The sequence below is a fragment of the Neovison vison genome, chromosome 5, assembly GCF_020171115.1.
Source record: "Neovison vison isolate M4711 chromosome 5, ASM_NN_V1, whole genome shotgun sequence".
Lineage (NCBI taxonomy): Eukaryota > Metazoa > Chordata > Mammalia > Carnivora > Mustelidae > Neogale > Neogale vison.
The window spans coordinates 25,700,307-25,721,879 of NC_058095.1; the positions used below are offsets into that span (position 1 = coordinate 25,700,307).

Sequence of the window (21,573 nt, forward strand, 5' to 3'; positions counted from 1 at the left end):
GCAAAGCTCAACTGTCTGAGCCACCCAGGTTCCCCTCCGCCACTTCAATGATTCTAATCTATCTTCCTCCTTATCTCAGTTTCTCTTAACCCTCTTGCTACAGTCCAAATTCTCGTTTCCTTTTTAATGCCTACATTTTCAAATGAATAGTTGATTCCCATTGTTTTCATTGTTTTATGAACCTCCTTGGCAACCAGGAAACTTACTGTCCCATTATTTCTCTGAAACTGCTCTCCTCGGCCAGATAATTCTTTTTTGGCAAGATCTTGTCCTTTCCCAGTCTTCCTCTATTTCTTGCATCATCTAACACGGTAGAGGACTTCTTCTCATGAAGCTCTTCCTTCCTATGGGCCTCTCCCAACCTTTCCAGCTATTACTTCCCTGGCTTTTTCCGGCATCCTTCTGTTCCAGGCTGTGTCTCCAGGCTTCCTCAACTGTCTTTCTGTCACTCTTTTTATAGCTTTAGCATCAGCTTTGGTCTGTTGATTGAATATCTAGCCTGAGCTCCCAGACTCAAAACTTGTGTATTTCTAGCCAGGGGAGTCCTCCATTTATATAACCCACAATCACCTCCAATTCCAGGTGTTTTTTTTTTTTTAAGATTTTATTTATTTATTTATTTGACAGACAGAGATCACAAGTAGGCAGAGAGGCAGGCAGAGAGAGAGGAGGAAGCAGACTCCCCGCTGAGCAGAGAGCCCGATGCGGGGCTCGATCCTAGGATCCTGGATCATGACCTGAGCTGAAGGCAGAGGCTTTAACCCACTGAGCCACCCAGGCGCCCCCAGGTTTTTTAAAAGATTTGATTTAGTATTTGAAAGAGAGAGAGCGAGCACAAAGAGAACATGAGTGGAGGGGAGGGGACAAGGGAGGGGGAAAAGCAGACTCCCTGCTCAGCAGGGAGTCCTACCCAGGGCTCAATCCCAGAACCCTGAGATTACAGCCTGAGCCGAACACAGATGCCCAACTGACTGAGCCATCCTGGCATCCATCAAGTCCAGTTTTAAACTCCATAAACAATAAGGAGATTGTCTTGGTTGTAATGAATGGCCCATAATATGGCAGGTAATATTTTCTGTTCAAATCTGTTCTCAGCTTTGTCTTCATCAGATTAACTCACACTATGTTTGACCAGTTAAGGGATCTTAAGAGAGGTTCTTAACTCTAAGTCTTAAAGTTTCTTCATTTATAAGTTATTCCACTTACAAAAATGTTTTCCAGCTTTAAAAGAAAAAGCCTGGGGGACGCCTGGGTGGCTCAGTTGGTTGGGCAGCTGCCTTCGGCTCAGGTCATGATCCCAGTGTCCTGGGATTGAGTCCCACATCGGGCTCCTTGCTCCGCGGGGAGCCTGCTTCTCCCTCTGACTCTGCCTGCCTCTCTGTCTGCCTGTGCTCGCTCTCACTCTCTCTGACAAATAAATAAATCTTAAAAAGAAAAGAAAAAGCTTGGAGGGCGCCTGGGTGGCTCAGTGGGTTAAGCCGCTGCCTTCGGCTCAGGTCATGATCTCAGGGTCCTGGGATCGAGTCCCGCATCAGGCTCTCTGCTGCTTCCTCCTCCTTCTCTCTCTACCTGCCTCTCTGCCTACTTGTAATCTCTCTCTGTCAAATAAATAAATAAAATCTTTAAAAAAAAAAAAAGAAAAAGCTTGGAAAACATTGACAAATAGATCGAATTACTGGCAAAAAGTCAAAATGCTGCCCAAGCTCTGGAATTCAAGACCAGCTACAGTTTAGGACAGATTTTCCCACCCAACATTATGTTTCTTAACATGACCATAAGAGATGATATAGCAGTATGGTTAAGAACATAAGCCCCAGGAGCACCTGGCTGGTTCAGTTGGTAGAACATACAACTCTTAATCTCGGGGTCATGAGTTCAACCCCCATGCTGGGGGCAGAATTTGTTAAACAAACAAACAAAAAACCCCATGTGTTCTGGATCCAGTTGCTTACAGTAAGACCAAGGCTCCATTATTTACTCTCTTTGGGAGCTTGAGCAAGTAGCTCAGCTTCTCGGATCTTCAGTTTCTTCATCTATAAGTGGGGCTAATAAGAGCAACGACCAGGGTGCCTGGGGGGGCTCAGTTGGTTAAGCATCGGCCTTCGGCTCAGATCATGATCCCAGAGGCCTGGGATCAATCCCCATGGGTGGCTTCCTGCTCACCAGGGAGTCTGCTTTTTCATCTCCCTTGCCCCTACTCATGCTCTCTTTCTCACTCACTCTGTCTTAAACAAATAGATAAATAGATAAATAAATAAATAAAATCCTTAAAAAAAAAAAGGCAACTACCTTGTTGGATTATTGTGACAATTAAATGAACTAATGCATATAAAGTTGTTAGACAAAAACCCGACAAATACTTTGTGTAATCAGCTATGTGACCTAGGCAGATGACTCAATCATTCTGAACTTGGGCCTCTCATCAGTAAAATAGGTATAATAATAGTATCTTCTAAGGTTGTTCTGAGGATTAAATTACCTTATTTTTTATTTTTAATTATTTCTGTTTATTTGTCAGAGAGAGAGAGAGTGCACGCACATGCACAAGCAGGCAGAGTGACAGGCAGAAACAGAGAGAGAGAATCAGGCTCCCCGCTGAGCAAGGAGCCAGATGTGGGATTCCATCCCAGGACCTTGGGATCATGACCTGAGCTGAAGGCAGTTGCTTAACTCACTGAGCCACCCAGGCATCCCTGAATTACCTTATTTGTTAGCTTTTTATTTTGAAATAATTTTTTAAAAAGATTTTATTTATTTATTTGACAGAGATCACAAGTAGGCAGAGAGGCAGGCAGAGAGGGGCGGGGTGGGGGGGGAAGCAGACTCCCTGCTGAGCAGAGAGCCCTATGCGGGGCTCGATGTGGGGCTCGATGTGGGGCTCGATGTGGGGCTTGATCCCAGGATCCCGGGATCATGACCCGAGCTGAAAGCAGAGGCTTTAACCCACTGAGCCACCCAGGCGCCCCTATTTTGAAATAAATATAAGCTCACATTAAGATTGCAAAAGTGGCGCAGAGAACATAAACATATAGATAAATGGAATAAAACAGTATCAAGAAAGAAACAAATGGTCGATTGATTTTTGACAGAGGGGTCAAGACAAGTCAAAACTGAAAAAAATAGTTTTTTTTTTAGCAAATGGTGATGGGACAATGGAAAATCCACATGCAAAAGAAGTCATTTGGACCCCTATCTCACACCACACACAAAAAATAACTGGATGTGAATCATAGATCTACACGTAGGAGCTAAAACTATAAAACTCTTAGACGAAAACATAGGATACATCTTTGTAAGTTGGATTAGACAATGATTTTTAAGATTTGACACTAAAATCATAAGCAATAGAAGATTTGATAGGTTGAACTTTATTTAAATTAAAAACTTTTTTTTTAAAGATTTTATTTATTAATTTGACAGAGAGAAATCACAAGTAGGCAGAGAGGGAGAGAGAGAGAGAGGAGGAAGCAGGCTCCCTGCTGAGCAGAGAGCCCAATGTGGGACTCGATCCCAGGACCCCGAGATCACGACCCGAGCCGAAGGCAGCGGCTTAACCCACTGAGCCACCCAGGCGCCCCTAAATTAAAAACTTTTGACCTTCAAAGAAGCCATCAAGAAAATGAAAAGATAATCCTAAGAATGAAAGAAAATGTTTGCATATCAGATAAAGGACAGGGGACTTGTATCTAGGATAAAGAGCTTTCAGAACTCAATAATAAAAAGACAACACAATTTTAATATGGCAAAAGATCTGAGTAGATATTTCTCCAAAGAAGATTTTATATATATGTAGGCATATATGTATAGGTAGATGTGTGTATACCTATGTGTGTATACGTGTGTATATTTTGAGGACAAACCTCAAAAACATGCTAAGTAAAAGAAGCCAGTCACAAAAGATCACTATTGTGATACTAATTGTAAGAAATGTCTAGATAAGGTAAAACTATACATTTAGAAAGTAATTAGTAGTTGTCTAGAACTGAGTAGTAGGAGGTAGGAGGAAATGGGCAGTGAGTGCTAATGGGTACAAGGTTTCTTTTTGGGATGATGAGAATGTTCTGGAACTAGATAGTAATGGTAATTGCACAACTCTATAAATATGCTAAAAATCATTGGATTATTTAAATCATTTAAAAATCATTAAATGATTAAATCATTAAATGATTAATTTTAAATCATTAATTATTTAAATCATTAAATGATTAAAATCATTTAAACAGGTGGACTTTATGGAGTGCAAATTATATATCAATAATACTGTTTAGAAATAGAACAGGGGCACCTGGCTGGCTCAGTCAGTGGAGAACATGATCTTGGGGTTGTGAGAGCCCCACATTGAGTGTAGAGATTACCAAAAATAAAATCTTAAAAAAAGGGGGGGTGCCTGGATGGCTCAGTTGGTTAAGTGTTCAACTCTAGGTCTCAGCACAAGACTTGATCTCAGGGACAGAAAATGAATGAGTACAGAGAGTTTCCATGTACCTTTCACCCACTTGAGAACTTCTTACATGATGATAGCAGAAAAATTCAAAACCAGAAATCGACATCAGTACTTTTAACAAAACCATAGACAATACTAGGAGATTACCAGGGTTTAGAACAATACTGGGCACACATGTGAACCTTATACAGGTGAACCTTTGTGACAATGACAGTGATGAACATAAAAATGATGATAGTGGAATGTCTACTGTTGCCAGGCTGATTGACTGGCTGTTTTCAGAGCATGCCATATTGGTTCCTCTTTCTTTTCTTCTTCTTCTTCTTTTTTTAATCACTAGCTTTTCTTTTTTATTTTTTTTTCAAAGATTTTATTTATTTATTTGACAGACAGGATCACAAGTAGGCAGAGAGGCAGGCAGAGAGAGGAGGAAGCAGGCTCCCTGATGACCAGAGAGCCAGATGTGGGACTCGATCCTAGGACCCTGCGATCATGACACCAGCCCCAGGCAGAGGCTTTAACCCACTGAGCCACCCACGCGCCTCTTGGTTCCTCTTTCTAAACTCCAACTCTAGCGGTTTCTATCACTTGGGATTCTTTTTTCCTTCCTCTTTCTTTATTCCATCAAATCCTTCACATCCACCCATTCCCATCAAATCTTCACTAATGCTCCTCTCCCTTCAGTGACCTGTGTGAATCTCTGCACCAGCCAGCTCTTGCCTGAACTCTCCTTTGCATTCTTCTCTAATTATTTCACCTTTGAGTCCTAAATTATAAACCAGATTAGGACATTGTATCCGTTGCAATTCCTTGGCATCCTCCACAGTAAATTGTGTGAATTCAAACAAATTTACCTGTTGACCAAGGCAGATTTAAAGTTTTAGGAAGGAGTAAGAGAGATAGGAAGTGAAACAAGGGTGGCACGATATGGGACACAATTCAGGCAGCAAAACATGGGCAGAGCCTGAGGAAAACAAGAAGCATTTATAAGGTGTCCCCTATATACTCCATAATGCAATCATTGTCAGAGAGAGAAGAGAAGAAATGGAAGGAGAGGGGTAAAGACACCAAGCAATGTTGTTCCGCAAGGCTTGTTTATTATTCTGGGTTCATTGTCTAACTCTTTGACTTCATGGGCAGGGTTAAATGCCCTGCCTCCAACTCCCATCACATTGCATTATAAGATTTTGGGTTGTGGGGCACCTGGGTGGCTCGGTGGGTTAAAGACTCTGCCTTCGGCTTGGGTCGTGTTCCCAGGGTCCTGGGATCGAGCCTGCATCAGGCTCTCGGCTCGGCAAGCCTGCTTCCTCTTCTCTGCCTGCCTCTCTGACTACTTGTGATCTCTATCTGTCAAATAAATAAATAAAATCTTAAAAAAAAAAAAAAAAAGATTCTGGGTTGCTTGACCTCCCCGCTCCCTATGAACTCCATAAGGTTTGGCTTTTTCCCCTACTGCATTTCCAACCTCTGATACATACTGGGCACTCAATAAACAAAGGCTTAATAAATGAATGTATGAACAAAGAAAGGACTGAAAGACTCGGAGCTAGCCGACCTCAAGGGCACATTTACGAAACTAGACACAATGTAAAATGCAGATGTTAACAAATTAATTCTTCCAAAAATAAGGTCTGTGATAGTCTGATGGCCCCCAATCGCTGACTGTAAGGCGAGGAAACCTACTACCGGTCCCCAAGGAAACCTGAAAAAGGGGGCAGGCGGGGCTTGCGCTCCCGGACCCCACCTTCTTGCGTTCCTGGCTTTCCGCCTATGGGACCGCCCCCTCTGGCTCTATCTGCAAGTCTGATTGGTGAGTTCTCTAATCCGTCTGAGCGCCCGGGCTCCTATTGGATGAGCTGCTGAACGAGAGTTGCGTACTTCCCGGCGTTGGGAACGCGCGGCGGACGTAGGTCTGCCGCCATTGCTTTGCGAAGAAAGCGGCGGTCTCTGAGAGGGCCCTTGGGGGTGCGTTGCGGGCTTTAAGAGCTGGGCTGCAGGAGGCGTGATGGGGTCGGGCTGGATAACCGGAAGGTTGGGATGGGCCGGGCTGGGAGAACTCTGAGCAAAGCGGACTGCAGGCCGGGGGTGTCGATGTGTTCCTCCTGGGCTCGGGCCCGATTGCTCGTTACATTTTTTCTTTCTCTGTCTCCTAGATTCTCCGGGAATGGCCGGAGTATTTCCTTACCGAGGGCCGGGTAACCCGGTGCCCGGCCCTCTAGCGCCATTGCCAGATTACATGTCGGAGGAGAAGCTGCAAGAGAAAGGTGAAGAACGCGTGCGGGAGCGGCGCCTGCGGGCCCTGAGGTTTGGGGCGGGTGTGCGCCTGCGCGCAGCGGGTTTGCCTTCCCCGTTTTGGCAAGGTTCAGACCGTTAGCTGCCCGCTCACTTATAGCCCTATTTATTTTCTCATCTAATTAAATGTTTAAAGGTGTCTGTTATTTGCAGCCACTGATCCAAGCCACCGGGACACAATTGCAATGGAAAAAAGAAAACCAAAACCCTGCCCTGGTGGGTGGAGTTGCAATGAGGGAGGTAGACAATAAAAAACTTAAGGATTTATAACAAAATTGCATAAATGTGATAAAGGAAAAAAGGAGAGTGAGATAAGAGAATTGTCAAGGAGTGCTCCTGTTATGCCCACCCCTAACTCCTACATCCTGACGGGGGCTTACCCTGGGGTGAGACGTGGGGATGATTAGGGTAAGGGTGTGAGGTTGTTTAAACTGAGGTGTCTTTGTAGCCCGAAAATGGCAGCAATTACAGGCCAAGCGCTATGCGGAAAAACGGAAGTTTGGATTTGTGGATGCTCAGAAGGAAGACATGCCCCCAGAACATGTTAGGAAGATCATTCGAGACCATGGAGACATGACCAACAGGAAGTTTCGCCATGACAAAAGGGTCTACTTGGGGTAAGCAATCTCTTGGAATTTGGAGTATGGCCCTTTCCCCTTTTCCCTGTCCCATAGGTTGCTATCCTGGATAGTTGCTCTATCATTTTGCGACAAGAATCCTCTATGACAGCCCATCTTGGTGGTTAGAGGAGAAGAGAAGAAACTAGGATTCTGTGATATTTCCAGATACTCAGTTATTCTCTTGATTGCCCTAATTTTTTTTCTTGACCTGGTACTAATTTATCTTGTTGAAGCTATGATAAGATGTCCCTATCTTTGGATTGAAATCCTTAAGAGGACACTACATTCTTGTTACCTGTAATTCCTCAGTGAGCAGAATTCTGAGGTTCAGGATATTTTAACTCCTGAGGCCTCTATACTCTTGTTTTTCTGTGGCCCCAAGCTGAGTGAATACAGATATAAGTGCCTTAGCAAATCTTTTTTCCATTTGGATGTAAAAATGTTAGCCACTTAATAAACTGGTCTGAGATAGCTATTTAACAAAAGATAGCCAAAGATGTTTTGTTTATTTATTTAAAAAAATGTTTTTTGAGAACTGTGCTAGGGGCTAGGGATAGAGCAGTGAATAGAAAATAATGGCCTTTCTGGATCTTATGGTTTAGTGGCATGAGACATGAGAAAGATAGTTACGATAAAATATGAGAAGTATTTTATTATTTATGGGAAGGTACAGAGAGTAAATAGTCTAAAAGCTGTTTTTAGAGGGACACCTATTAATATAAAGGGACAGAAACCCAATATTGTGGACTGTGAAGTTTAAGAGCAAGAGTGGCACAATTGGAGGCAGGGGAACAGGGTTCTTGGTCAGGGAGGGCCTGTGTGCTATATTTGAGAGTTTGGACTGTAAGGCAAGCTTTCCTGTGGAATGCTGTACTGTGATAACCATGTGGTTTCTCTGTGGTACAAGTAGCAGAACACCTTGTCATTTATAACCTCTCTCTCCCTGATGTTGCAGTGCCCTCAAGTACATGCCCCATGCAGTCCTCAAACTCCTGGAGAACATGCCTATGCCTTGGGAGCAGATTCGGGATGTGCCTGTGCTGTACCACATCACTGGAGCCATTTCTTTTGTTAATGAGATTCCCTGGGTCATTGAACCTGTCTACATCTCTCAGTGGGGGTATGAGGGGCTGGAATATGGTTGTTGCTGTTGTTGGCGCTGGTGATGGTAGTCGTGGTGGTGGCGGTGGCGGTGGTGGCGGCGGCAGTGGCTCTGATGATTGGGGGCAGTGGTGGAAACCATAGTGTGACATTACTGACTTTTAGGTCAATGTGGATTATGATGCGTCGAGAAAAAAGAGACAGGAGGCATTTCAAGAGGATGCGTTTCCCCCCTTTTGATGATGAGGAGCCACCTTTGGACTATGCTGACAACATCCTAGATGTTGAACCACTGGAGGCCATTCAGCTAGAGCTGGACCCTGAGGAGGATGCCCCTGTGTTGGACTGGTTCTATGACCACCAGCCATTGAGGGACAGCCGGAAGTGAGTGGTGGTTGGAGTTTCTGTTCCTGTGAGACTTTTGAAAATCCAGGAGTCCTGGGTGAGCAATGGGTAGAATGGCTTGGCCAGGTATGCTTCTTGACATAGGTCTATGTTTTTTTCCTAGGTATGTGAATGGCTCTACTTACCAGCGCTGGCAGTTCACGCTGCCCATGATGTCTACGCTCTACCGCCTGGCCAATCAGCTCCTGACAGACTTGGTAGATGATAACTACTTCTATCTGTTTGATCTGAAGGCCTTCTTTACCTCCAAAGCACTCAATATGGCTATTCCTGGAGGCCCCAAATTTGAACCTCTTGTTCGAGACATCAATCTCCAGTAAGTTGGAGATACTAGGGATTATAGGCACCTTGGGTTGAATAAAATCTAATCTTGATCCTGTTGTAGTTTCCAAATTCCCCAGTTAGTCTGCTTATGTTTTATTTTGTGCCTTAGGGATGAAGATTGGAATGAGTTCAACGATATTAACAAGATCATCATCCGGCAGCCTATCCGCACTGAATACAAGATTGCTTTTCCTTACCTGTACAACAACCTTCCACACCATGTCCACCTCACCTGGTGAGAGCTGAAGCAGTGGTGGGGGGAAGGAGAGGGTTGGGCCAGGGCTGGAGAACCTGAGCTTGCTTACTCTTCTTTCATTTTAGGTACCACACTCCTAATGTTGTGTTCATCAAAACTGAGGATCCTGATCTCCCAGCTTTCTACTTTGATCCTTTGATCAACCCAATTTCTCACAGGCACTCTGTCAAGGTGAGAAGAGGGAATGTTTGACCTTAGTTGCTGTTGCTGTTCTTTTTTTTTTTTTTTTTTTTAAGATTTTTTTAAAAAGATTTTATTTATTTATTTGTCAGAGACAGAGCAGAAGCAGGGGAAGCAGGTCCCTGATGGGCAAGGAACCTGATGTGGGCCTCGATCCCAGGATCCCTGGGATCATGATCTGAGCAAAAGGCAGATGCTTAACCAACTGAGCCATGCAGGCATCCCTGACCTTAGCACTTTGAAGAGAAATTTCCTGACTGGCTAAAGTGTTACTAGATAAAAATTCAACTAAGGGAGACATGTTTGTCATCCTGTTTAGTGTTCCCCTTGAGCTTTTCTTTTTTTAAGATTTTATTTATTTATTTGACAGAGACACAGCAAGAGAGGGAACACAAGCAGAGGGAGTGGGAGAAGGAAAAGCAGGCTTCCCGCCAAGCAGGGAGCCTGATACAGGGCTTGATCCCAGGACCCTGGGATCATGACCTGAGGCGAAAGCAGATGCTTAATGACTGAGCCATGCAGGTGTCCCAGTCCCCTTGAGCTTTAAGCTAATTTGACAGTTCAGCACTTGGCTCAAACTAAGTTATTGGTATAATCTGGGTTTCTATGATTGGGACATTATATGTAGTATATTCTGGTCTGTTTGCATTTTGGGTTCTTCCACTCCTTTTATTGAAATATAGTTCATATACACATAAAACTCACTCATTTTAAGTGTACAATTCAGTGGTTTTTAGTTTGTTCATGAAGTAGTTCAGCCATTCCCAGAGGCAGTTTTTTTTTTTCCCCCCCAGAGGCAATTTTCAAACCTTTTCATCGTCCCAGAAATCCCCATACCATTAGCAGTCACTCTGTTTCCCTCGAACCTCTCTTCCTTGGGAGGCAAATCTGTAGATTTGCCTATTCTGGAGATTTTATATAAATGAGATCTTGCAGTATGTAGTCTTTTGTGATTGGCCTTTTACACGTGGAGTAATGTTTTTGATGTTTACCCATGCTCCATAGTGTTCTTAACAGACCTCCTTATTCTAGCATAGTTTTTGTGTTCATTTAAGGTATTGGGGCTTCTTTGAGAGACTTTTGGTGGTGAGCCAGTGGGGTGTGAGGAGTGATGCTTGCGTTCCTGGTTGGTCCTGACTTGTTCTCTGTTCCCTTGGCCCCTTTTGTCCTGGCCCTTCAGGGCTTCTCTTGTCTGGCAGCACAGTTTCCATGGTAGATGGAGCCATTGTGCTTGGCCCCAGAGAGTTTCCCTGTCATCCCAACACTCTGCCCAGTTCAATGGGAGCTGAACCCTTGGGGGTTCTTCTTTCAGAGCCAGGAACCGTTGCCTGATGATGATGAGGAGTTTGAGCTCCCAGAGTTTGTGGAGCCCTTCCTGAAAGACACACCCCTCTACACAGACAATACAGCCAATGGTATTGCTCTGCTCTGGGCCCCTCGGCCTTTCAACTTACGCTCTGGTCGCACCCGCCGCGCCCTGGACATCCCTCTTGTCAAGAACTGGTAAGACTGCCTGGGGGATGGTAGTAGATGTATAGGAGAAAAGATCCCAACTGGGTGGGCATACAGCCTTCCCCACGGGCGAGCTCTGGTTGGCTTGTTTTTCCCAGGTATCGGGAGCATTGTCCTGCCGGACAGCCTGTGAAAGTGAGAGTTTCCTACCAGAAACTGCTGAAGTACTATGTGCTGAACGCTCTGAAGCACCGGCCTCCTAAAGCCCAAAAGAAGAGGTAGGGCGCCTGAGGGTCATTGTCCAGACTTCTTTCATTCCAGAGTTAACCAGGAATCTAACTCTTCCTCTCCTGTTTATTTCCACTCCAGGTACCTGTTTCGCTCCTTCAAAGCCACCAAATTCTTCCAGTCCACGAAGCTGGACTGGGTGGAGGTGGGGCTGCAGGTGTGCCGCCAGGGCTACAACATGCTCAACCTTCTCATTCACCGGAAAAACCTCAACTATCTGCACCTGGATTACAACTTCAATCTTAAACCTGTCAAGACCCTCACCACCAAGGTGTGTGCATTGTGTCTCAGGGATCTTCTTCTTCTTTTTTTTTTTTTTTAAAGATTTTTATTTATTTACTTGACAGAGAAAGATCACAAGTAGGCAGAGAGGGAGGGAAGCAGGCTCCCCGCTGAGCGGAGAGCCCGATGCGGGACTTGATCTCAGGACCCTGAGATCATGACCTGAGCCGAAGGCAGCGGCTTAACCCACTGAGCCACCCAGGCGCCCCTGTCTCAGGGATCTTCTTGAGGGGTGGACCGGTTTTGCTCTTTCGAAGGCGTCCCTCCAGTGGGGACCATTGCTGATTAATGTTTTTTTCTATTCCTGGCACCTTCTCCAGGAAAGAAAGAAATCTCGTTTCGGAAATGCTTTCCATCTGTGCCGAGAAGTTCTGCGTTTAACCAAGCTGGTGGTGGATAGTCACGTGCAGTATCGATTGGGCAATGTGGATGCCTTCCAGGTGAGGCCAGGTAGCCCTGATCCCTGCCCCTGGTAGGGAAGCTGAAAGAAGCCTGAGCTAATCGTGGAGCTGGCTCTAGCTTAAAGCCCCATGGGGTCGTTGTGTTGCAGCTGGCAGATGGCTTGCAGTATATCTTTGCTCACGTGGGGCAGCTGACGGGCATGTACCGGTACAAATACAAGCTGATGCGGCAGATTCGCATGTGCAAGGACCTGAAGCATCTCATCTATTACCGCTTCAACACGGTGGGACCCTGCCCTCATACTCCCACTTTCTCTATCCAGTTCCTTTATTCATTCATTCACTCATGGCAGGCAGTGAGGGGGTGGGGGAGGGGGGGAGTGGGGGAGTGGGACAGGAAGAGAATCTTAAGCAGGCTTCACACTAGGGTGGAGCCTGATGCAGGACTCCATCTCAGAACCCTGAGTTTCAGATCTAGTTTAATTTTTAGGTCTAGCCAGGGCTTTTAACTGGGACTGAGTTATAGAGGCTCCAAGTCTGTTGTTATCTGCCCTCACCTTATGAATTATAACACTCCCCTCAAAGCTGTCCCCCCCCCACCTTTTTAAAGATTTTATTTATTTGCCAGAGAGCAAGTGCGTACATGCAGGCAGGGGGAGTGGCAGGCAGAGGGAGAAGCAGACTCCCTGTGAGCTGCGAGCCCGATTCAGGACTCGATCCCAGGATCCTGGAATTACGACCTTAGCCGCAGGCAGATGCTTAACTGACTGAGCCACCCAGGCGTCCCAAAAGCTGCCTTTAAAGAGAGAATCTGAGTTACTGGTTTTTGCCTTAGAATTTTTCATTTCAGATGTTGAGGTCCCAGAGTTTGCCTCTTTTTCACTCAGCTGTCTAAGATGTGTTCCTCTTGATCCCACCTATGTGTGGTTTCCGATGGTTCTCTAAATGAATTGCTAACTTACGTTCTTGATTTCTGCTTGGGACCATAGGGCCCTGTAGGGAAGGGCCCTGGCTGTGGCTTCTGGGCTGCTGGCTGGCGGGTCTGGCTGTTTTTCATGCGTGGCATCACCCCTTTGCTGGAGCGGTGGCTGGGCAACCTCCTGGCCCGACAGTTCGAAGGTGAGTGGTTTTCTCTGTGTCCCACTTGTGTTTTATTGTCGCTTCACAGGTAGATCATATGTTCCCTTTGTATCCCCTTGTTTGAGACTGAGAATCCCTTCCTGCTTGATTGCCTCTAAAAGGTCCCATTCTCCAGTGATTCTGACCTAGTATTTGGTTTCTTGGGCTTCTTTCTGGGGCCTTGAGGACATTTTACATTTGTAGGATAGAAATTTCTTGGAAGCAAAAAAAAAAAAAAGAAATTTCTTGGAAGCATAGTTGTGAATGTCTTGAAATAACTTCTCTTTTTCGCATGTGTCAGGTGTGTGGACACTGTTTATACTTTTTGATTACAGTGTAACTGTGGTTGATGAGGGTGCGTGAAGGTAGAGACCGATTAAAAGCAATGAATCTTGCTTTTAATCAACTTTACTCTTAGGTCGACACTCTAAGGGGGTGGCAAAGACTGTTACAAAGCAGCGAGTGGAGTCGCATTTTGACCTTGAGCTTCGGGCAGCTGTGATGCATGACATTCTGGACATGATGCCTGAGGGAATCAAACAGAATAAGGCCCGGACGATCCTGCAGCATCTCAGTGAAGCCTGGCGCTGCTGGAAAGCTAACATTCCCTGGAAGGTGGGTGTCACCTCAGCTCGGGGAGGGCATGGATATCATCTTCCTGGGGGTGGGATTAGTACTCCTGGGCTCCCTTTGGGAGCTGTGTGGTTGCTATCACTTTTTCATTGTGCCTTTTGTACTTTCAGGTACCTGGGCTGCCAACACCTATAGAGAATATGATCCTTCGATATGTGAAGGCCAAGGCTGATTGGTGGACCAACACTGCCCACTACAACCGAGAACGGATCCGCCGTGGAGCTACTGTGGACAAGACTGTTTGCAAAAAGAACCTGGGCCGCCTCACTCGGCTCTATCTGAAGGCAGAACAGGAGCGACAGCACAACTACCTGAAGGTTAGGCAGCTTAGGCTAGACTGTGGGGAGTGGGCAGAGGGATAGATTGCAGAATTGGGACCATGCCTTGTCCATAGGGATTAGGCTATGGTGGGAGGCTGATTATCATGTCTGTTTCACAGGATGGGCCATATATCACAGCAGAGGAAGCAGTGGCAGTGTATACCACCACTGTGCATTGGTTGGAGAGCCGGAGGTTCTCACCCATCCCATTCCCCCCACTCTCATACAAGCATGACACCAAGTTGCTCATCTTGGCGTTGGAGCGGCTCAAGGAAGCTTACAGGTGAGGGGTAGGTAGGTGGATTCCTTCGGGAAGGTGAGAGTAGGGAGATGAGTGTCATTGTCATAGCCCAAAGGAAGGATGTTTAGCCTCAGTCCTTTCTGGGTTTGGCTTCCTCTTGTTTTCTCATTCATCTTACCTGTTTCCTTGTCAGTGTGAAGTCTCGGTTAAACCAGTCTCAGAGAGAGGAGCTAGGTCTGATCGAGCAAGCCTATGACAACCCCCACGAGGCATTGTCCCGCATCAAGCGTCACCTCCTCACACAGAGAGCCTTTAAAGAAGTGAGTAAGCTGGTCCCCAAGTGTGCTGTTGGCTGTGCTATTCATTCATGGCATCCAGGGTAGTGGGTTGCCTCAGGTGATTAGTGGATCAGAGTAAGCCAGCTTCCCTGTCCTGCAGGTGGGCATTGAGTTCATGGATCTCTACAGCCACCTGGTGCCCGTATATGACGTGGAGCCGCTGGAGAAGATCACTGATGCCTACCTAGACCAGTACCTTTGGTATGAAGCCGACAAGCGCCGCCTTTTCCCGCCCTGGATCAAGCCTGCTGACACAGAACCACCTCCTCTGCTTGTTTACAAGTGGTGCCAAGGTAAAGCTTTTCTGGCTTTGTCCTTGGGGATTGAGGTGAATTGGGTTAATTTGAAGTGAATTGAGTTCTGCATCAAAATTCTCATCCAGGCTGTATAATTAGTTTATTCTCTTGCTGCATAGTGCCAGGGAAATAGCGTTGATGTTAAATCAAGCAAAGCTGACACTCTTAGCAGTCCAGGTGAATGAGTGGAGTGCGACAAGGTTATGGATTGTGATAGGGACTGCAGGCACTAGCCTTGGAAGGGAATTTCTAACCTGCTGGAGACCTGTCTTGCCTACTCCTCAGGCATCAATAATCTGCAGGATGTGTGGGAGACAAGTGAGGGTGAGTGCAATGTCATGCTGGAATCACGCTTTGAGAAGATGTATGAAAAGATCGACTTGACCCTGCTTAATAGACTGCTGCGACTCATTGTAGACCACAACATAGCTGATTACATGACAGCCAAGAACAACGTTGTCATCAACTATAAGGTGTGTCTTAGGGGCAGGGTATCAAGGAATTGGGGAGGGGTGTGTCTGGCTCTCTAAGGTAGGATTTGATGAGGGAAGGACCAAGGAGGATGGGCCCCAGAGAGACTTGAGACATGGCCATGAGTTTAGAATTGTTCAGAGTTGGGGGGCACCTGAGTGTCTCAGTGGGTTGAGCCTTTGCCTTCAGCTCAGGTTGTGATCCCAGGGTTCTGGGATTGAGTCCCACATCATGCTCTCTGCTCAGCGGGGAGCCTGCTTCCATTCCCTGCCCCCTCTTCTGCCTGCCTCTGTGCCTACTTGTGATCTCTGTTTGTCAAATTAATTAATTAAAAAAAAATTGTTCAGAGTTGTAAATCTTTCTTTCTAGGACATGAACCATACAAATTCCTACGGGATCATTAGAGGCCTGCAGTTTGCCTCATTCATCGTGCAATACTATGGCTTGGTGATGGATTTGCTGGTGCTAGGACTGCACCGGGCCAGTGAGATGGCTGGGCCCCCTCAGATGCCAAATGACTTCCTCAGTTTCCAGGACATAGCCACGGAGGCTGCCCACCCCATCCGTCTCTTCTGTAGATACATCGATCGTATCCACATTTTCTTTAGGTGAGGGCTTGCCTGGATTTGTATCCTTGCAGGGCACTGAGGCATATGCCCAGCCTCTGGATGTAGCTCTTGTAACTTAGTTGAATTATGGTGGGTTGAAGCTTTAAAATGGAATGAAGTCCTATGCGTTAGGTGGGGATTGGAGGTGGGCTTCATGTGCAGAGCTATAGAGCTCATGGGTCCCAAGTTGTATCAGTCTCAGCACTGTGTCTTGCCTGGTACAGGTTCACAGCAGATGAGGCTCGGGACTTGATCCAGCGTTACCTGACAGAGCATCCTGACCCCAACAACGAAAATATCGTTGGCTATAATAACAAGAAGTGCTGGCCCCGAGATGCCCGCATGCGCCTCATGAAGCATGATGTCAACTTGTGAGTCTAAGTTGGGGCTGCGGGAGCTGGAAGGACATCAGCCTGAGGGACCCAGAGAACAGTTAGAGGGAATTTACGAGGTTGTGTCCTGGGTGGGAGGAGTGTACTCTCTAGAATATTTGTGAGTCTGGCCTTCTGAGGGAGGTTCCTTCAGGTTCCAGGAGACTAACGTGACCGTATGTTCCCTATGAGCAGGGGTCGAGCAGTGTTCTGGGACATCAAGAACCGTCTGCCACGGTCAGTGACTACAGTTCAGTGGGAGAACAGCTTTGTGTCTGTGTACAGTAAGGACAACCCCAACCTACTGTTCAACATGTGTGGCTTTGAGTGCCGCATCTTACCTAAATGCCGCACCAGCTATGAGGAGTTCACCCACAAGGATGGGGTCTGGAACCTACAGAATGAGGTATGGTCTGGAAAGGGGCTTGGAGCAGCATTACCACCCCTGTACCTCTGGGCTGCATGGGGGTGAGGAACACTACATTTTTCGTTATCGATTGAGCCTTGTTGGGTGGATAGAGTTGAGTAGAGGGGCGGGGGTCAGAGTTGGGCCTTGCTTCTGTGGCAGTATCAGAGACAAATTAACCTTGACTGTATGGTTTAGGTTACTAAGGAGCGGACAGCTCAGTGTTTCTTGCGTGTGGATGATGAGTCAATGCAGCGCTTCCACAACCGTGTGCGTCAAATTCTGATGGCCTCTGGCTCCACGACCTTCACCAAGGTATATAAAGCCTAGCTTGCCTCGTGTTCCCTGTCCATCTCCAGTCGCTTTCATCTCTTCCCCTGGTTGGTTCTTGTTCCCAGCTTTTCTCAGTTTACCAGTTTCCGTGTTTATGGTATAGCAGCTTGGGATGTCAAACAACTCAGGTACTTTCTGAGAATGCCCTGTAGGGAATGTCCAGCCTAGTTCTCTGTAGTTGTGATGACTCGAAATTAACAACAGAAGGTTGGTTCTTTAATTTGAACAAAATTTTCATTTTTCTCATCTTACCAGAGGCTTATTGTTTATTCACATAGTTTCTCTTTTAACCAGTAACTGTGTGTATGTTAAAAAGCAAGCATAACTTTCTATCTTGGTGTTTGTTCTCCCTTTCAGTTGCTTCCAAAGGCCCAGCTGAAGGCTGGAATTGAGAGAGTAATTTGGGGATTTGTTAACTGTGTATACTTAAGTTTACGTAAGTTTTAAAAAGCCACCTTGCGGGCACCTGGGTAGCTCAATCATTAAGCGACTGCCTTCAGCTCGGGTCATGATCCCAGAGCCCTGTGATCGAGTCCCACATCAGGCTCCATGCTCGGTGGGGGTCTCCTTCTCCCTCTGACCCTCTCCCCTCTCATGCGTTCTCGCTCTCTCGTGGGAGATCTCTCTTTCTCTCCCTCTCCCCAATAAATAAAATCTTTTTAAAAAATAACCATATATTCTTTAAAAAAATAAAATAAAAAAGAGCCACCTTGCTCTTCTTGCTGTCTTTCCATGCTGCCATAATGGTGCCCATAATGCCAAAAAGAGAGAGAAGTGATAGGTTCTTTTTTTTTTAAAAAAAAAAAAAAAATATTTATTTATTTATTTATTTGTCAGAGAGAGAGAGAGAGAGAGAGAGGGTGGGGGAGAGAGAGAGTGGGGGAGAGAGAGAGCGAGTGAGCAGACAGAGTGGCAGGCAGAGGCAGAGGGAGAAGCAGGCTCCCTGCCGAGCAAGGAGCCTGATGTGGGACTCAATCCAAGGATGCCGGATCATAGGGGCGCCTGGGTGGCTCAGTGGGTTAAGCCACTGCCTTCGGCTCAGGTCATGATCTCAGGATCCTGGGATCGAGTCCCGCATCGGGCTCTCTGCTCAGCAGGGAGCCTGCTTCCTCCTCTCTCTCTGCCTGCCTCTCTGCCTACTTGTGATCTCTCTCTGTCAAATAAATAAATAAAATCTTTAAAAAAAAAAAAAAAGGATGCCGGATCATGACCTGAGCCGAAGGCAGCCGCTTAACTAACTGAGCCACCCAGGCATCCCAGGAAGTGCTAGGTTCTAATTAGGCGGTGCTCCAAACACTTAAACTTATGACCTCAACATCAAGAGTCACATGCTCTTCAAACTGAGTCATTCAGGAGTCCATTATCTTAGTATTTCTTTTTTTTTTTCTTTTCCAAGATTTTTATTTATATGACAGAGACACAGTGAGAGAGGGAACACAAGCAGGGGAAGTGGGAGGGGGAGAAGCAGACTCCCCGCCAAGCAGGGAGCCCGATTCGGAGCTCGATCCCAGGACCCTGGGATCACGACCTGAGCTGAAGGCAGACGCTTAAAGACTGAGCCACCCAGGTGCCCCTGTCTTAGTATTTCTAACTTAAAATTTCTCGGGTGTTTTGGTGGGGGGTTAGTAGAAGTGGAGAGAAAAGAGAGAAAAGAAGAGAAAACTTATCTTTTTAGGTTGGTTTATTTCCTCCAAGGGCCGGATATTAGGAATTATGTAATTCATTCATTCCATTGGTGATTGTTGATAACTACTGTGTTGAAGGCTCTGCACACTACACGTAAGATAGAGTCCCTGCTTTTGTTGAGTTGGCCTGCCTAGTTGGAGAGACACATCCATGGATAGGAGAACTATAACAGGATGTAGTGTTTATAGAGCTATTGTATTATTTGGGAATCTTTGAGAAGACTTAGGTTAATGTTTCTAGCCCAGTCTGGGAGAGGGAGAGGAAAGGCTTCCTGGAAGAAGTAACATGATGAGGCAGGTGAGGGAGGGCATTCCTTCAGCCTTATGCCTGGAGAGGTAACTATCATGATATGTGTGGGGCTATACAAGGCTTAGGTTTATTGGGGTATGGTTGTTGAGTTGGGAATGTTGGGATACAGGGGTGAGATAGATAAGCAAGAGCCAGATCCTGGAGGGTATTGCATGCCTTGTTAAGAATCCTCTGAGGGGAGTGCCTGGGTGGCTCAGTGGGTTAAGCCTCTGCCTTTGGCTCAGGTCCTGGTCCTAGGGTCCTAGAATCAAGTCCCGCATCTGGCTCTCTGCTCAGCAGGGAGTCTGTTTCCTCCTCTTTCTCTTTGCCTGCCTCTCTGCCTGTTTGTGATCTGTGTTTGTCAAATAAATAAAATCTTAAAAAAAAAAATTCTGTGAGGGTCTTAGGTGTAAGAGCAACTTTTCCAGATTTCTGTGTTAGGTATGATTCTTCTTGCAGTTGTGAGGAGGATGGGTTTGGGATGGGGTAGAAAATCAGGTTTGGGGTTTGGAGGTTCTGAATTACCAATGACAGTGATGACAACAGTGAGGGGACAGGAGCAGTTCTGATAAGTAGTTAGCAGGTAAAGTCAGCAGAGCCTCATTTTGGTGGAATGCCAGAGGGAAAGGAAAGTAACAGTTTGGGGCATGGCTGACTAGGTAGATATTGGCACTACTAACTGGAAGATTACAGGAAGAAGAGCAGGTTTAGGAGGGAAGATAAATAGATTTAGTTGAGGATGTAACAAGTTTGAGGTTCCTGGGAACATCCAGATGGAGGTGTTTGGCAGGCATTTATTATATCCTTTTTCTTCTGTTCCAAGGTATATATGTATGTGTGTGTGTGTTTCCCACCTTAAATTGATAGTCTTTTAGATTTGCTGAAAAATAATTTGGACTTCAAGTTTTTGAGGGAGAAATGAGGTGAGAAAGAGCAGTGAGGGGTAATTTCAGGGCTCCTATAGGATGTCCAAATGGAGCTATTTTGCAATCTGAAGCTTGGAAGAGATGTCTAGGTGGAAGATGTAGATTTAGGAGTCTGTCGGAGGTGGTGGTTTAAAGTTCAAGAGTAAGCAAGATTGTCTAGGTCAGGTGTAAGGAAAGAAGAGCAGAGGGATGAATTTGGAAACACTGAGCAGCAGTGTGGCCAGACTGGGAGAGTGCCAGCTCATTAGAGCCAAGGATATCAGGAATTGAGGCAGGCATTTAAGGGTGTCAGTTGCCTAAGAGTGTTTTAGTTAGATAAGGCCTGAAAAGAATCCATTGGATTTGGCGGTCAGGACGTCATTGGTGACCTTAGCAAGAGCTGTTTCAGAAATAGTGGGGAGAGAAGCCAGATTGAGGCTTTATGGGAAATAAGGGAGTGGAGACTTCAAGGACCGGCAACTTGCCAGAGCTGGAGTAAAAGGAAGAAGGACATAATACGCCACCTAGAGGGACATCTAAGCCAAGGCACTATTTTTGAATGGGATTGGCTTGAGGATGTTCCCATTAGGGAGCCAGGGGACAGTTCAGGGTACAGCAGACCAGTGTGGTAAGTATGGAGCAGTGTTCCCAAGAGTTGAATGTGGGGGTACAGTAAAGGACAGGCAGAGGGAAATATCCTCTGAACCTAAAAGAAAAGAGGTCTGGACAGATGTGAATATAAAGTTGAGTGGGAAATTACAATCTTGACTTTTTCAGTTTTGCCTGGGTTGGACTTGAGCATGGTAGTGAGGGAATAATAGGATTGTTGAAGAAACTCTGCCCCAGGTGGGTGTCAGGAAAATGAGGACAACTCTTGAGTGTGAGTTCTTCCCAGAAACACTTAGCTACTCAGTGACAGGATGGACAAAGTCCATCATATCATGGCAGTGAGGTGATTCAGGATTGGGGTTTGCCAGAGGATTGTTGTGGAGTGGTAAGGGATTGGATGCAGGGAAATCCAGAGTGCTGGCTTCTTTTGGGATCCTGGGTTTGTTTGGATGGGCATGGTGGGTAGGAAGAGACTAGACGAGGCCAGAGGTCTTGGGAGAAAGTGTAGGGATCAAAGGAGTAGATAGATACGTTAGAGGTGAGAACCTGAGAGGTCAGAGCCTGTGAGGTCATAGGTTAGGGAAACGGTTTAGAAGCAGTTAGAAGGACAGGTTCTGGAGTCCAGTCAGGTTCAGATCATAGCTCTGTCATAACCAGTTAGGATTTTGGGCATGTCACCCACTTTGGGCCTTAGTTCTTTTCATAAAGTGGGGATACTGATGATGACGTGCCTGGCTGCCTCAGTTGGAAGAACATGCAACTCTTGGTCTCAGGATTGTGAATTTGAGCCCCAACTTGGGTTACAGATTACTTAAACTTTTTTTTAAAATAGGGAGGGGTGCCTGGGTGGCTCAGGTGGTTGAGTATCTGCCTTTAGCTCAGGTCATGATCTCCAGGTTTTGGG

The 21,573-nt window shown here is 46.1% G+C and overlaps 1 protein-coding gene across 1 annotated transcript in view; it reads left to right on the forward strand.

The window, feature by feature from the left end:
- The first annotated feature begins 6,323 nt into the window (after positions 1-6,323).
- Positions 6,324-21,573, forward strand: part of PRPF8 (pre-mRNA processing factor 8) — a 36,001-nt gene continuing 20,751 nt past the window's right edge. The window contains exons 1-24 of the mRNA XM_044248176.1: positions 6,324-6,409; positions 6,598-6,708; positions 7,185-7,353; positions 8,312-8,476; positions 8,623-8,841; positions 8,966-9,178; positions 9,296-9,421; positions 9,508-9,613; positions 10,935-11,125; positions 11,233-11,352; positions 11,444-11,633; positions 11,965-12,084; positions 12,195-12,329; positions 13,035-13,164; positions 13,583-13,779; positions 13,908-14,114; positions 14,237-14,400; positions 14,552-14,678; positions 14,797-14,989; positions 15,278-15,465; positions 15,833-16,071; positions 16,296-16,442; positions 16,638-16,848; positions 17,047-17,163. Coding sequence (XP_044104111.1) covers positions 6,609-6,708; positions 7,185-7,353; positions 8,312-8,476; positions 8,623-8,841; positions 8,966-9,178; positions 9,296-9,421; positions 9,508-9,613; positions 10,935-11,125; positions 11,233-11,352; positions 11,444-11,633; positions 11,965-12,084; positions 12,195-12,329; positions 13,035-13,164; positions 13,583-13,779; positions 13,908-14,114; positions 14,237-14,400; positions 14,552-14,678; positions 14,797-14,989; positions 15,278-15,465; positions 15,833-16,071; positions 16,296-16,442; positions 16,638-16,848; positions 17,047-17,163 — 3,774 coding nt within the window. The 5' untranslated portion in view covers positions 6,324-6,409; positions 6,598-6,608. The remainder of the gene's footprint in view (positions 6,410-6,597; positions 6,709-7,184; positions 7,354-8,311; positions 8,477-8,622; positions 8,842-8,965; positions 9,179-9,295; positions 9,422-9,507; positions 9,614-10,934; positions 11,126-11,232; positions 11,353-11,443; positions 11,634-11,964; positions 12,085-12,194; positions 12,330-13,034; positions 13,165-13,582; positions 13,780-13,907; positions 14,115-14,236; positions 14,401-14,551; positions 14,679-14,796; positions 14,990-15,277; positions 15,466-15,832; positions 16,072-16,295; positions 16,443-16,637; positions 16,849-17,046; positions 17,164-21,573) is intronic.